This window comes from Herpailurus yagouaroundi, unplaced genomic scaffold (assembly GCF_014898765.1).
Source record: "Herpailurus yagouaroundi ecotype Mexico unplaced genomic scaffold, PumYag 141, whole genome shotgun sequence".
NCBI classification, from domain to species: domain Eukaryota; kingdom Metazoa; phylum Chordata; class Mammalia; order Carnivora; family Felidae; genus Herpailurus; species Herpailurus yagouaroundi.
The window spans coordinates 49,891,416-49,907,091 of NW_024412396.1; the positions used below are offsets into that span (position 1 = coordinate 49,891,416).

General features: G+C 40.1%; 1 protein-coding gene across 18 annotated transcripts in view; it reads left to right on the plus strand.

Moving 5' to 3' along the window:
- TTLL5 (tubulin tyrosine ligase like 5) overlaps nucleotides 1-15,676 on the plus strand; it is a 284,194-nt gene that overhangs the window by 67,519 nt on the left and 200,999 nt on the right. For 14 of the 18 annotated variants that reach the window (XM_040477756.1, XM_040477758.1, XM_040477763.1 and 11 more), the window contains 4 exons: nucleotides 603-697; nucleotides 3,390-3,431; nucleotides 11,570-11,683; nucleotides 11,978-12,069. In XM_040477756.1, coding sequence (XP_040333690.1) covers nucleotides 603-697; nucleotides 3,390-3,431; nucleotides 11,570-11,683; nucleotides 11,978-12,069 — 343 coding nt within the window. The remainder of the gene's footprint in view (nucleotides 1-602; nucleotides 698-3,389; nucleotides 3,432-11,569; nucleotides 11,684-11,977; nucleotides 12,070-15,676) is intronic. The other 4 variants (XM_040477764.1, XM_040477755.1, XM_040477761.1 and 1 more) reach the window with 1 other exon arrangement.

The following is a 15,676-nucleotide window of genomic DNA, read 5'->3' on the forward strand; positions in this document are numbered from 1 at the left end:
TACTTGGTGTACCAGCAAATGCAGTAAACCTTAGCTACTCTAGACTCCTTGGATGGGAATCTGCTTCTTTTTAGGAAGTGAAAGGAGCTCACACCTAATTTCTTAAGCCTATCATAGATAATCTAAGAAGCCTACTTTGGAAAGGTGCCAATAGACCACCTTTGGCAGTTCCAGAAGTAGATCTTGTAATAGGACAGGAATCCTCACTTGCTTCTGGATTCTCCCAGTAAAAACAACATTATTTTCCAGTCACCCTCTAGGAAGCTACTCTAAAATAATTTGTTTTTATAAGCAACTGTGTGTTTTTAAATGGTGGTTTGCACTTTTACTCTGAAGCACATCAGCAATCCACATCTATTTTTTCAATCAGATTCAGCTCCCCAACAAGGAAGGTTGATTTATCTGCATATTTTCCATTCTTGTCCTGTCCAGTTTCGGTGGTTTGGAGTTCAAGTGGATTGTGTGTATGAGAGAGCCATGCCTGTTCCTCCTGAGGATTTATGACAGTGCAACTGAGTTTGTATAGCTAAAGAAAAGGTGCAGTTAAACCTGCTAATTTCGTGGAAAATGGCGGGTTTTAATGTTTCCCGTTCCCCATTCAGGATTTGTGTGCCAGGACCCTGCCCAGCGGGCATCAACCCGGCCAATTTATCCCACCTTTGAGTCTTCCAGGCGAAACCCTTTCCAGAAACCTCAGGTAAGCAAATTCAGCAGCAGGGAGCCCAGTCAAGGCCTATTGGAAAGTGGTAGCTGAAGTAAACGAGTGAGCCGAAGCACTATGGGGGTGAGGTCACTTAAGAGCAGGAAAATTTGGGAATCATTCCAGACAGGAGGCTGTTAGATTCAGGTGTGGCTAATAGCATATGCTTTTAAACCAACTTCTTCTCTGCTTTTTGTTCTTCTTTTCTTTCGCCTTCTTTTTTCAGTATCTCTCCTTTTTTCTTTTTCTTTTTAAGAATCCCCTGCTTTTTTCATCCAACTGATAGGCTCATAAACAAGGCGCAGAGAGGGAGCCTACAGCTTCCTAGTCATTATTCTGCTACATTCTTTTTGATCTTCAGGCTAGCTTTGTAAAGAAGATGCTCGATTGAAATAACGTCTTCTCTACAAGTGATTCTCTTCAAAAGGAGCCTCAGCGATCGTGAGGTGTTAATTGAGGTTAAATGAGATAAATGCCTACCATCCGCTGTGCCTGTCTGTCTGAAAACATCACTTGATCGGGCATCGCTCCAGGCTTTGTGTCCTCTGCATTTGTGTTTCAGTTAAGCCAATCAGCTCATCGTTCTGTCTGTCATCGAACCCATCGCTGCCTGTCTAGACCTGGCTAGTTTCCACTTCTGTTCTTTGCCTTTAACATTTCTTCTTATCTAAAAGGTCTACCTTCCTCCTCTCTTCCCATCTGGATTGATTACCTTGCCTGCCAAGAAGCTTAGAGATTGTTTCTTCTTATTAGACCCATCCCACTCAATCAAGTCCTCTGTTTTTTATTTCAGTATTATTTACTTGTTGTCTATTGCATGGTGTGGCATTCATCAGTTTGTTGCTTTTAAATTGTCCGGTGCTCCTCTGCTAGATTGTAAGCTCTTTGAAGGCAGAAATAGCTGCTTCTTCTCCCTCCCTTCCCCTCTCCTTTTCTCCCCCCGCCCGCCCCCCCCCATTTATTTCTCCTCCACTTCTCCCTTTTCTTCTCCCTTCTTCTCCCACTCCTCTTTCTCCTTTTTTTCTTTCGCTTGCTGGTCTCATTTCAAGTAGTGCTGTTTGTGTTTGCCAAGCTCATCACTCCTACTAAACAGTCATACCTCTAACTTTTCATTAGAACAAGGTCTGCACACTCAAATGCCGATAGGGGCTGCAGGCAGACAGCGTACATGAATAAGAGGGCCAGGTGTACAATATAGCTGAGAGGGGCATGACAGCGGTAGACTGGAGTGTGTGCCCCAGGTGAAAAGGGGGCAGCTGTCTTACTGATGTGCTCTAGCTGATCGTTGCCATGCATGAGTGTGGGCCGCGTGTTGTCAGACCTTCCTACTGTCAAGAGGAATCAGAAATCTTATTTTAAAATATAGTCCAATTAAAGAAGAAACACTTTGCGGACCAAACATAGCATGTCTTTGAGTTGGATTCAGTCTGTGGGCTGCCTGCCTGTGACCATCTGCTCTAGGATTATCCCTTGTTAGTATCAGAGTTGCGATGTGGGACAGGGCGTACTGAATTTCAAGGGGTAGTGTCAACTTGCATTAGAAGGGAAACCAGGCAACAAGGTTTTAAAATTTTGTTTTTAATGCTTATTTTTGAGAGAGAGACAGAGAGACAGAATGCGAGCAGGGAGGGGCAGACAGGGAGACACAGAATCCAAAGCAGGCCCCAGGCTCTGAGCTGTCAGCACAGAGCCCGACGCGGGGCTCGAACTCACGAACCGCAAGCTCATGACCTGAGCCGAAGTTGGACGCTCAACCAAGCGAGCCACCCAGGTGCTCCAGGCAACAAGGTTTTAAATCACAGATGTCATTTAGTTTTTATTAAGAAAAAGTAGAAGATTGTTTTCTTTGGTGTTTAATAAGAAAAAGTAGAAGATTAACCGAGGTGTCCTTTGCAGACCGTCTCCTGGCGTATCAGTGGCAAGAGGCAAAGAGTCTTGTGTAAAGGATTGCGAATGTTTCTGTGCGGCCTTGCAGAGTTTCTGCCGATTTTACTCTAGGCACAGTTGTATGTCAGTCTTGGATGAATTGACCCCTTTTCTTAGCTTGCCGCTCAGCCTCTATTGGCCACTTTTTGCAAATCGTAGAGAATCTATTCGCCTAACTGGTAGGTCATGCCATGACTTCATCCATAAGCAGCCTGCAGGACGCTTATTTAAAGGGGGAAGAGGGGCGCCTGGGTGGCGCAGTCAGTTAAGCGTCCGACTTCAGCCAGGTCACGATCTCGCGGTCCGTGAGTTCGAGCCCCGCGTCAGGCTCTGGGCTGATGGCTCGGAGCCTGGAGCCTGTTTCCGATTCTGTGTCTCCCTCTCTCTCTGCCCCTCCCCCATTCATGCTCTGTCTCTCTCTGTCCCAAAAATAAATTAGAAACGTTAAAGGGGGAAGAAACCGTAGGTGCATTATAGGTACTCTGGAACCAGTTTATCAGGTGGAGTAGTTAACTTCAGGATGCGACCGTAGGATTGTGCTCTCGGTGCTACGGAGATGAGACTGTAGTGGATACACCGGAGGAGAAAGTGGTGGGAAATACAATAAATGCTCTAGTCTAACAAGCACAAAGTGTAGAGCTCTTGCCTTTGGTTCCTGCTTAGAGATTGTTTTCTCATTTGTGAGATCATAGATGTAGGAATTGGAAAACCTAGGTACGTTAGGAGAAGATGAGGCTTTATTCCGTTTTTCTGTCTTTTATAGCGTCCAGTGTCTGCACAGTTTCAGTCCTCAAACGCCAAACAGGTAAGTTCTGGATCATTTGGAGACTTCATTCAGATTCTTATTTCCAGTCCCCAACCGGAAAGCCTTTTAGCTTTGTGCTTTCACAGTACATGTTTTGTGCACCTGCTTTTTGACCTTGAATAAGATAGAATTAAGTGCTAATGAACGTACAGAGGTCTTTCCAGATATAGGATACAAGGGTAGAGGCTGCAGGAATTTATGAATCCTCTTTTCCTGACAGTGATTGTGGTGTGATGGAGGCAGTCAGGTTTAAATGATGAACAGAATATTCCGGAAAGGAAATATTGTTCACAAACACTCTTTCTTTTCTTCAGATGTCTTATGAAATGTACCGTTGTTGGTAGCTTAATATTAGAATCATTTTCACATTGGGTATTGGGCAGCATTTGATTGTACCTATTTCTTTTATGTGGTGATTTGCAGTTTTATTAATCCTAGAAACTCTGCCATAATTAGTGTCTGAGATGCTGCCTTTGAAAATACAGACAAAATATTGTGTCTCCAACTCTTAATGAATAATAGTATTTGCTCTCTTACTGTCCTTGTTAGCGATATTTGAGATTAGCTGTCATTTTCTTCTGTGAAGATCTTTTTTTTCTTTTACACATCTTTTTGAAGTGATTGGGTAGCAGTGAGGGTGGCCACTCCTGCTATTCGATGTTTTGAAATGAGCGCTGTCGATGTTTCCTACGTAAGCGTGCCACTTGGAGCTAGTAGTCCTTCAGCAAAGAGCTCCAGTGTATTTATTTTGGCTTTTGTCCTCTCTGATGCAGTTTCTGGACAGCTTGGGAGCTTAATCTGTAACTTGCATAAGCTACTGCTTTTGACAAAGCGCTTTCTTTCCATGGTTTATATGAATCCAAGAAGTGACAAAAAGACTTAACGGTTGTCTTGTCTAGTGTTTGGTAACTGGTTAATGTGGTTCCATAGTATGAGTTTTGTGTTCAGTTGGTAGGATTTAAAACTCGGTAGCGTTTAGTGTCTTGTGTTTAGCAGCCACCTGAGTGTGTTAGCCGCTCTCCATGGCAAACAAATAGAAAAACAACAACAACAAAAAGTCTCCAAAGCTGTTGACTTCAAAGAGTTTACATTCCAATACCTTTTAGGGATATCTAATCAATTTAAGGAGAGCTTGAAAAATGCTTAATTCATAATCTTCTGCATTTGAGTCCAAAGAAGTGTCTTTGGTATGTTTATTCTAACCTTAATTTCCCTTCACCATTTTAATTCTCTTCTGTCTGGCTCGGTTGCTTGAACCCTTGTAGGTTGCGATAGCCTGTGTCCGAGCAAGCGAGCGAGTGAGGCCTCTTCCCTCAGGATTGTGTGTTTGAACACTGCTCGCCTGACACAAAGCCTCTCTAGCTTTACTCAGCCTATCTGATACATGTTGAAATCTTGGACTCTTCTCGTTCTTTGCAGTGTTCTGTTTTGTCACTGTCTTTCTGTTAATGAAGCCTTCTCAGTTCCACAGTAGTTCTGACAGAGCCAAGGGAAAAACAAACACAAGTTCCCTGCTCTGGCCACGTACACTTTGTCAAATTTTCTTTTTCTGTTGCTGTCAGATTGCGAAGTCACCGTTCTTTGCCTGTTGTCTGACTGTTCCTTTTTAATCCATTGTCTCTTTCTACATTTCTTCCTTCCCTTGAATGCCTGTGGTTCAAATTTTCCATTCACCAGAAACTACATTTCACTGTTCCAAGGCAGATGGCATGGTTTTGTGGAAAAGACATGGACTGTAGAGTCGGATAGACTCTGGTTCATACCAACTAGCTGTTAGACCTTGGGCAAGTTCCCTTACATCTCTGAGGCTTACTGCCCACGTCTGTCAAATGAGGATCATAATACATACATGGAGGTATGGCGTGAAAGAAATGATAAAACATTGGGAAAATATTTGGGATAGTTCTGGACACATACTTTACCTTGGACACATAGACCCCCTTCACACTTTTGAGTCTATTGATTTTCCTTTTACCCATTTGATAGGTAGTATCTGGTGTAACTTTGATACTCTTTCTGTAGCCATTCTTTTCACATTTGCTGTCATCCACAAATGCAAATTACTTTATATTTATTTATTTATCCATCCTCGCAGACATCAGTGAAGATTCTAAGGAATGCTTAGTCAGTATGGATTCTGAAAATCACTTCCTAATTTGATTCACTACTGTTTATCCTACATCACATCTTTTAACTCTTTGCAGTTTTTGTTGGTGTATTTTATTCATTATACCATGACACTAAGTCTAGATTACAAGTATAACTTCAAATAAAAATTTTATGAAATTTGTACAAATGCTTTTGTAAAACCCAAAGACATTTAAATATACTTGCTATATTCCCCCATTTTTGTAATTTTGTCCAAAAAATAAACATTTTAAAGCCTATTTTAAAATAAATAAAGCAGTTTCTGTACTTACTCTTCATGAGCCCATTAAACTCTAAATGTTTATGGATTTTTTTTCTTTTAATGTTTGTTCCATTATTTTACTAGGGATTCAAGTTAGACTTACCAGGTGGTAAACACCAGGAGCACACTTCTTACATTTTTGAAGATTGGTACCTCATTTGTTTTTTTCTAATCCTCTGGTACCTCCTCAGTTCTTCATGATTTTTCAAACATAATTGTAAGTGGTTTTGGTAAGTTTTTTGTTTTTTAAACCAGTTCCCTTAATAACAAGATGCATGTCTCTCAGACCTGCTGACTTATATTTATTCCAGATTTCCAGATGTTGCATATCTCTTTTTTTTTTTTTTTAATTTTTTTTTTCTCAACGTTTATTTATTTTTGGGACAGAGGGAGACAGAGCATGAATGGGGGAGGGGCAGAGAGAGAGGGAGACACAGAATCGGAAACAGGCTCCAGGCTCTGAGCCATCAGCCCAGAGCCCGACGCGGGGCTCGAACTCACGGACCGCGAGATCGTGACCCGGCTGAAGTCGGACGCTTAACCGACTGCGCCACCCAGGCGCCCCGCATATCTCTTTTTGACTGTAACACAAGTCTACTTACTTTCTGCTTTTTTCCCCCCTCCTCTCATTTCAAAGTATACTTCTGGTTATGAATTGCACTTAAACTTTCTCTATTAACCATTTTTTGTTTATTTCCCTCCCAGATGTATTCATATGTGGTCCTTTTTGTTCCTTTTATTTCATTTGGTAGCATTAATTCGTTTTGCTTTTTAAACTTGAGTTTACCTTTCCTAGGTGGCAAGACGTGTCACATGTAAATCAAGCTATTTCTAGTTCATTTGTTTCTAACACAGAATTGCAAAGTTTGTAAAACTGCTTTGGGACATTTTTATTCTTTGTATGTGTTCTCTGACAGACAGGTTTTTTTTTGCTCCTCAATTATGGTATCTTTTATGATACCTGGCCCTTTTCATGTTCTGTGTTTTGTTCAGCCCTTCTCATTGCTGGTACTTGCCTGCTTACTTTAGGTCGGGAATCCTTTTTATGATTCAACATCTGTTTTTTTACTACTTAGAGTGGAGACAGGTGGTTCCTTGTCTCCATGATTTCACATTCTCAGTTCTTCCCTCCCGATAAAGGTTAGACATGTAAAGGTTCTTCTCTGGGTATATTTCTGATTCATAAGTTGTACTAATGATAATTTTACATCTTTGATGCATGTTGCATGGCAGAATTCTTACCTAGGCAGTGGTTTGGCAGTTTAACATCTGAATACCCAGTAGTTAAAATCCTGTGTCATCTAGACAGAGGCATTGGTTCTCTCTAAATTCAGAAGAGCTTTATTTCCTTCGTGTGTTCAGCCAATCCCCTGGAACATGTGGATTTATTCTACCACCCAGAGAATGTAGCTGCGCTGATATGTACAAGGTCAGAACCACAGAAGGGCTTGCATTTGGAGGGTTTTGCTCTTGTTTTTGGCAAGTCAGTCTGATTCCTTTTTTTTTTTCTTTTCTTCTTTTTTTTGCTTTGCTCTTAATCTCCAGGTAGTCTTCTTGGCATTCAGAAGCATTTCTGTCTTTCTTTTTTCTTCGTTACCTTTTCTTCTTCTTTTTCTCTGCTTTTTCTCTCACCTGTGTCTATAATTCAGGTCACCTTTCTTAATCATTTGTTTCATTAACAAATACTGGTAGAATTCAGCCAGTGGTCTGGGATTTTAATGCTCTGTTGTACCTATGTAAATACATGTCTCTGTAGACCAGTACAACAGATATTATGCTGATAAAGAAAATTCTCTTTAATATCAAATTTATTGAAAAGCTGAGATGGGAAAAATACTTCTGACTTTCTAGTCTCATATTTTCCAGCATCTTCCCCGAAGACACAGGAGACCTGGGGGATTTTAGAGAGGTATTTGAGATACTTAAACTTCAGTAGCTACAACTTTTCATATTTCTTTCCCTCTCAGACTTGTTAATAGTTTAGTTTGAAATAAATAGGTAAAGAGATAAAAGGAGTATCTAGCCATGTTGTTGTCCTCTTGGAGTAGCGTTGGCCTTTTTATTTGTAGCCTGGTGATATTTGTGGCAATAGAAGAGTAATAGCCATCAGCTTATGGGAGTTCACAGCTAGAGCGTGCATCTGACAAACACCATTAAGCCCCTTCCGTTTTCAACCCTCCAAAGACCCCAGCCAGGAGCATCTCCTGAATTCCTCCACACCTCCCTCAGATAACCCACATACATGCACAAATAGATCGAGTTGGAACTGTGGATTCTGGGGAGCAAAGGAGTGTTTCTGAATGTGTATGGGAGACAACTCTTTGAAAGTGACCGGGAGAGAAGATTGAGAATTTTGGAGCACCAATGCACTGTTTCCCAGAGCAGGTTTAGATTCGTAGAGGAAGGTTGCAACATCATTATAATCTCAGTCTCTGGAAGCAGTAATATTATTCCATTTTGGAATATTTCCTAATTTCCTAAATTTCCTGATTTCCTAAAAAAGAAAAAGAAGATCAAAAATAAAAATGAAAAATTTACAAAGACAATAATAAAAAAAAAAAAACAGACAAGAAATGAGTATTAAAAACAAAACAAGGACAAAAAGCAAAAAATTTGTTAAAAATTGAGGGTGCTGATTAGATGTTATTCAGTAGTGATTTGATCCATGTTCTTATAAAACCATGCATTTCTTTTCTTTTTAATGTTTATGTGTTGGAGCACCTGGGTAACTCAGTCAGTTGAGTGTCTGACTTCGGCTCAGGTCGTGGTCTAGCAGTTTGTGAGTCCAAGTCCCATATCAGGCTCGCTGCTGTCAGTGCAGAGCCCCCTTTGTATCCTCTGTCCCCCTCTCTGCCCCTCACCCACTTGCTTGCGCATGTGCATGTGCTCTCTCTCTCTCTCTCTCTCTCTCTCTCTGTCTCTCAATATTTATTTATTTTGGTAGAGAGAGAGAGAAGACACATGTACACGTGTGTGCGTGGAAGGGGCAGAGAGAGAGAGAGGGAGAGAGAGAATCCCAAGCAGGCTCCGTGCTGTCAGAACAGAGCCTGATGTGGGGCTTAGTCTCATGAATGGTGAGATCATGACCTGAGCCAAAATCAAGAGTCAGGCGCTTAACCAACTGAGCCGCCTAGGTGCCCCTACAACCACGCATTTCTTAAAACTATTCTGACAGCTGATAACTATTTCTTAAAATATTTTTATTATTAATCTTCAGTACATATTTCAATTTATCACTTTTAAATAAATTATTCTCAAATGCTTAATCTTTTTTTTTTTTTGGCTATATCATTTTTTTTAATGTTTATTTATGCTCGAGAGAAAGCGAGCACGAGCACATGAACTGGGGAGGGGCAAAGAGAAGGGGAGAGAGGATCCAAAGAAGGCTCCACGCTGACAGCGGAGAGTCTGATGTGGGGCTTGAAGTCGTGAACCTCGAGATCATGCCCTGAGCTGATGTCGGATGCTTAACCGACTGAGCCACCCAGGTGCCCCTTGTTATGTCATCTAAATGAGTGCTTACTCCATACTCACTCTTACAATAATTTTAGAGAACTTAAGGTACTCTTAAATAGTCTGAGTGATAAGGCAACTTGACCTTGGATAAGGCACTTGACTGCCAGTGGCTTTCTGATCAGAGCCACATCATCACATGTGAAAAAGTATTTTTAGTGAACGATAAGTATTTTTAGCCAATGATAAAATGAGAAGAGTCCTTAAAGCATCCAGTTAATATTTTGGCTTTACATGCTAAGTAAGCATTCATACTTTTAAAATTTTTGAAAAGATTAACTTATATGTTTACTTTCCTCAGTCTTTAAACTTTCCTGTTGACTCCCCTCTCATGCCAAGATACACTGTTTAATTTATTCCCAGAGATTGCAAGGGAATTAAAATTTTCCCCAGAATCCTCTGCAAAATTTAGTTCTAACCATGATTAATCGATGTGTCAGGACATTTATTTCTTTGTTCAACAAATACTTATTGATCTCCTACTCCATGCCTGTACTATTCTGGGTTCTGAAGATATCACTGGAAAAGCTGTTTAGGCAAAAGACCCTGCCTTCACATATTGTTTATATCTGCTGATTTCATGGTTATTCTTCATAAAGTTATGTCATTGTGGAGTTACCTATTAGAAAATCTATCTTTTATAACTCCCATGCTAGCTTTGAAGATTAGTATGTATTGGTCTTCCTTGTGTCAAAAGGTAAAAGCATTCATCATATATATATTATATATATATTATATATATACTATTCATTTATATATATATACTATTCATAATAGTACACATGCGTACTATTAGTCCGCTTGGGTGGCCATAACCAAGTACCATGGACTTGGTGATTTCAACTACAGAAATTTATTTCTCACACTTCTGGAGGCGGAGAAGTCCAAGACCAAAGAGCCAGCAAAGCAGGTTTCACTCTGAGGCCTCTACTCTTAGCTTGTAGATGAATGCCGTGTCACTCTGTGCTCATGTGACCTCTTTTTAACATGCTTGGGCAGACAGAGTACGAGCTGTCTGATGCCTTTTCTTTTAAGGGCATTAATCTCATCGGGCCAGGGTTTCACCCTCCTGACCTCATGCAATCCAAATTACCTCCCAGAAGCCCTGTTTTTAAATACCATCACATCAGGGGTTAGGTCTTCAACAAATGAATTTGTAGGAGGACCCAAACCTTTAGTCTGTAGCAGTGAGTATTGTTGAGAAGGTCAAAAGTTAGTTACCAAAAGCCTTTCCATAGGTAGTCTACCCAAAGAGAAAACTAAGCCCTTCACAATAGGACTGCTTCTTTCTGGTCAGAGTCACTTCTAGGAATCTAGAATGATAATTTGTGTCCACGTTTCTTGAATTATTTCTTAATCTCCCAACTTGGCAGATGTACTTGTCTTATTTTATCAGTCACTTTTTCGATTTCAATAATAGTGTGTTGACATGCTTCATACCATCCGACTTGCTTTGTTACCTTGATATTTTTCTGCTCGCCTAACATCGAAATGACTTAAAACTTCCATTCTCAGATGACCTTTGTGATCATCCTTCAGAAGGCTGTGAGGAGCATGGCGCATTTGGCTTCCTCCTTGAAGTGCCCGAGGCAATCATCCTTGATCAAGGTCTCTTGAAGTCCAGCAGTCGCAGTGTGTCTTTTGGTCATAGTTCTTTTCTGTGTCACTGGTGACTGTCATCTCAGTATTTCCTCCCCCCACCCCCCACCCCAGTTCTAAAACATCCCACAGACTAACTTTCACCTGTGACATAATAAATTGTTCCTTGGTTTTCTGTCTTACATCTCACTTCTCCTAACTCTCCTTGTCCACTGCTGAAAAGAATAGTGTTATTTACCAAAATTAATGCACATTCAATCCTCCATGGTTATTTTCAGATGTTTTCCCATATCTTTAAAAATATGGGATGAACTTTAAGACCAAGAGTAGGAGTAAGTACTGGATTAGAAGATCACGTGGACATAGCTCCTGTTTTTCTGCTTGTTTCCCTCTCAACACATAGCATTTTCCTTCTATTCTGTTTTCTCTTCTTGCCTTTGAGTCTACTGGCTTTCATTTATTTCCCAGGGTTTCAGGCTAAGAGAGTAATTACAGAAAATGGGCTTTGGAGTTGAGCTTATCCATATTAGGAAAGACCGTGATGTTGAGGGACTGAATAGAGGGAAATGACGAAAGGTGAGGAAAACATTTTGTTTCTGTTTGCCCTTCTCCATAGCGTTCCCGTCCCCTCTCTGCCAGTGATGCGGAAATGAAAAACCTTGTGGGCTCAGCCCGAGAGAAGGTTCCGGGGAAGTTAGGTGGTTCTGTGCTCGGTCTGTCAATGGAGGAGGTAAAGATAACTCTATTTCAGGCCTTTGTGGGTTAACACAGGGTTCAATAAACATTAGTAAGTGATTCATATATTTATGACCGACTCATGTCTTACATCGGAAGGAGAAAGATTCAAGATGGGAGGAACTTATTCTCAGGAAACTTGTTCTCAGAAAATTCCATCTTATATGGAGTTAATTTCTCCCTGCATGCTTCTGTCATATTTGTGGGTCATAACCCTCTTTCTCTGCTCTATAATCTTTTGGATTACGGTTTCCAAAATCAGTACTCATTTTATTTTCTCTTTATGTAGATCAAAGTTTTACGGAGAGTGAAGGAAGAAAATGATCGGAGAGGTGGATTTATTCGCATATTCCCTACATCAGAGACATGGGAAATATATGGGTGAGGTGACTACCTTTTTTTTTTTTTTTTAAATCTGCCTCAGGTCCACAGCATTGGATTAATTGTGACACAGTGTTGTCATTGCTTTCCATGTGGGTCTTTCTTATTTTGCATATTTATTTATAGTAGTGTGACTATTATCCAACCTAAGCATTAACATTAATGTAATCTACCTGTGCATTATTCCTCCTTTTGAAAAAAAAAAAATCCCCCACCTCCTTCCTAATAGTCCCCTAACCCAGGGTCACATACTTGTAAAAAAAATTTTACAGTCATCATTACCTTGGTTTGAAAAAAAACTGTTTTATCATCTCTATTGTGCCTAAACAATATATTATTTTTAATCATCATTTAGATCTAGTTAACATACATCAAAATGGATTTATTTTAAGTGTATGGTTTGATGATAAGTTTTGACAAATATTAACACCAATTTAACCGCCGCCATCACCACAATCAAGTTGTAGAATGTTTCTGTAACCTTCAGAAGTCCCTTCATTCCCCTTTACAGTTATTTGCCCTCATTATCCTGAGCCACAGATGTCTACCGATCTGCTTTATGTCATTATCATTTTTCTAGAATCTTCTATAAGTAGAATCATACAATATATATACTCCTGTGTCTGGAGTCTTTGTTTGGCATAACGTTTTTGAGAATTATCCATGTTGTGTGAAGTAGTAGTTCGTTCCTTATTGTTATGTACTAATTTGTTGTATGAATATACCACAATGTATTTATCCATTCACCTGTTGTAGACCATTGGCGTTGTGTCCAGTTTGGAACTGTTATGAAGAAAGCTGTTATGAACACTTATGTAGTATGTGAATACGTGATTTCATTTCTCTTAGGTTAATACCGAGGAGTAGAATAGGTGAGTCATATGATAGGGCGTAAGGTATAGTACCATTTTACCTTTTACCAGCAGTGTTTGAGAGTTCTGGTTGCTGTTCATCTTTGTCAACACTTGGTATTGTCAGGGTTTTTAATTTTAGGTATTATAGTGGGTGTGTAGTATATCTCTGTGGTTTTAATTTGCTTTTCTCTGATGAATAGTGATCCTGAGCATTCATGTGCTATTGGCAGTTTGTGTCTTTTTTTTGTTTTAAATTTAGGATTTTGTTGTTGTTGTTGTTGTTGTTACTGTGCTATAAAGGACTGTTGATACAAGTCCTTTCTCGAGATATTTATATTGTGAATATATTCTCCAAGTGTGTGAGTAGCTTTTTCATTTCTTTAACAGTGGCTTTAAAGAACAGAAATTTTGGGGCACCTGGGTGGCTCAGTCGGTTAAGCGTCCGACTTCAGCTCAGGTCACGATCTCGCGGTCTGCGAGTTCGAGCCCCGTGTCAGGCTCTGGTCTGATGGCTCAGAGCCTGGAGCCTGCTTCCGATTCTGTGTCTCCCTCTCTCTCTGCCCCTCCCCCGTTCATGCTGTGTCTTTCTCTGTCTCAAAAATAAATAAACATTAAAAAAAAAATTAAAAAAAACCCAAATTTTAAATTTCAGTGAAGTCCATTGACAACATTTTCAGAAGATTTAGAAATTTTGTGTTTCCTGTCTAAGAAGTCTTTGCCAACCCCAATTTCACAAAGCTTATTCTCTTATGCTTTCTTCTAGAAGCTTTACAATTTTAGCTTTTATATTTAGGTCTATGATATGTATTGATTTAATTTTTGTGTATGGTGTGAGGTAAGGGTTGGGGTTCATTTCTTTTCATATGATGTACATTTGTTCCAACACCATTTGTTGAAATTGCCCCACTGAATTCCATTGGCATCTTTTCTAAAAATTAATTCAAATATATGTGGGGGTCTGTTTCTAGACTTTATTCAGTTTCACTGATTAATGTGTTTGTCTTGATTACTATAGCTTTATACTAAGTCTTAAAATTTGATAGTGTGTCTTCCAACTTTGTTGTTCTTTTTTAAGTATTTTGACTATTTTGTGTCATCTGTATTTCTCAAGACATTTTAAAATTTCTTTGTCAATTTCTACACAGAAGCCTGCTGGCTTTTGATTTGGCATTGCATTGAGCATATAAATTTTGAGAGTGAACATTTTAACAATATTGAATTTTCTAATCCATGAACGTGATATATCTCTCCATTTATTTAGTTGTTCTCCTCCTCCTCCTCCCTCCCTCCCTCCTCCTCATCTCCCTCCCTCCCACTCCTCATCTCCCTCCCTCCCTCCTCCTTTTCCCCTCCCCACCCTCCCTCCTCCTCATCTCCCTCCCTCCCTCCTCCTCATCTCCCTCCCTCCCTCCTCCTTTTCCCCTCCCCATCTCCCACCCTCCTCCTCTCCTTCCCCTCTCCCACCCTCCTCCTTCTCCCCTCCCCCTCTCACACCCTCCTCCTCCCCTCCCCCTCTCACACCCACCTCCTTCTCCCCTCCCCCTCTGCCACCCTCCTCCTCCCCTCCCCCTCTCCCCCCTCCTCCTTCTCCCCTTCCCCTCTCCCTCCTTCTTCCTCCCTCCCTCCCCCTCTTCCTCCCTTCCTTCCTCCTCCTTTTCTTCTTGGTTTTTTTTTTTTTTAATGTATATTTATTTTTGAGAGAGACAGAGCACAAATGGGAGAGTGGCAAGGAGAAAGGGAGACACTGAATCTGAAGCAGACTCCAGGGTCTGAGCTGTCAGCACAGAGCCTGACAAGGGGCTCAAACTCACGAACTGTGAGATCACAACCTGAGCCAAAGTCAGACACTTAACTGACTGAGCCACCCAGGAGCCCCTCTTCTTGTTTTTATTTTAATTCCAGTCAACATACAACATCATATTGGTTTCAGGTGTACAATATAGTGAGTCAACCATTCCATACATCACCTGGTTCCATATATCACTTGTGATGATCACAAGTACATATTTAGGTTTTCTTTTATTTCTCTTAGCAATATTTTCTAGTTTTCAATGTAAAGGCCTTGCACATATTTTTTAAAATTAATGACTTGGTGTTTCATGTTTTTGAATGGTATTGTAAATGTTATTTTTTAAACAACTTTATTGAGTTATAAATATATTTAAAGTGTACAGTTTGGTAAGTTTTAATATATGTATATATCTGTGAAACCTGCACGTAGGCAACCTAATGAAAAAATACATAACCTCTAGCTAGAAGTTTCCTTGTGCCTCTTTGTAGTTCTTCTCTCTTGCTCCTCCCTTTCCTTCCCTGCCCATCTCTGTCCCCAGGGAGCTATGATCTGCTTTCTGTTACTAAAGATTAATCTGCATTCCCTGGAATTTCATGTAATAGAATTCCACAGGTTGTTTTCTTATTTGTTGGGTCTTTTTTTTCTATTTGGCAGAATTATTTTTATATTCATACACGTTGTATCATCTATCATTGGTTTAATTCCTTTCTATTGTTGAGTAATATTATAGGCATATGCCAGAATTTGTTTATCCTTTCATCTGTTGGACATTTTGGTTTCCAGGTTTTGGTTATTACAAATATACGCATGCTTTCATTTCTTTTGGGTAAATTCTACTTATGAAATGACTGGATCATGTTGTAAGAAACTGCCATACAGTTTTCTAAAGTGGTTGCGCCATTTTACAATCCCATAATAAGTGTGTGAGAGTTCCAGTTCCTCTACATTGTCACCAACAATT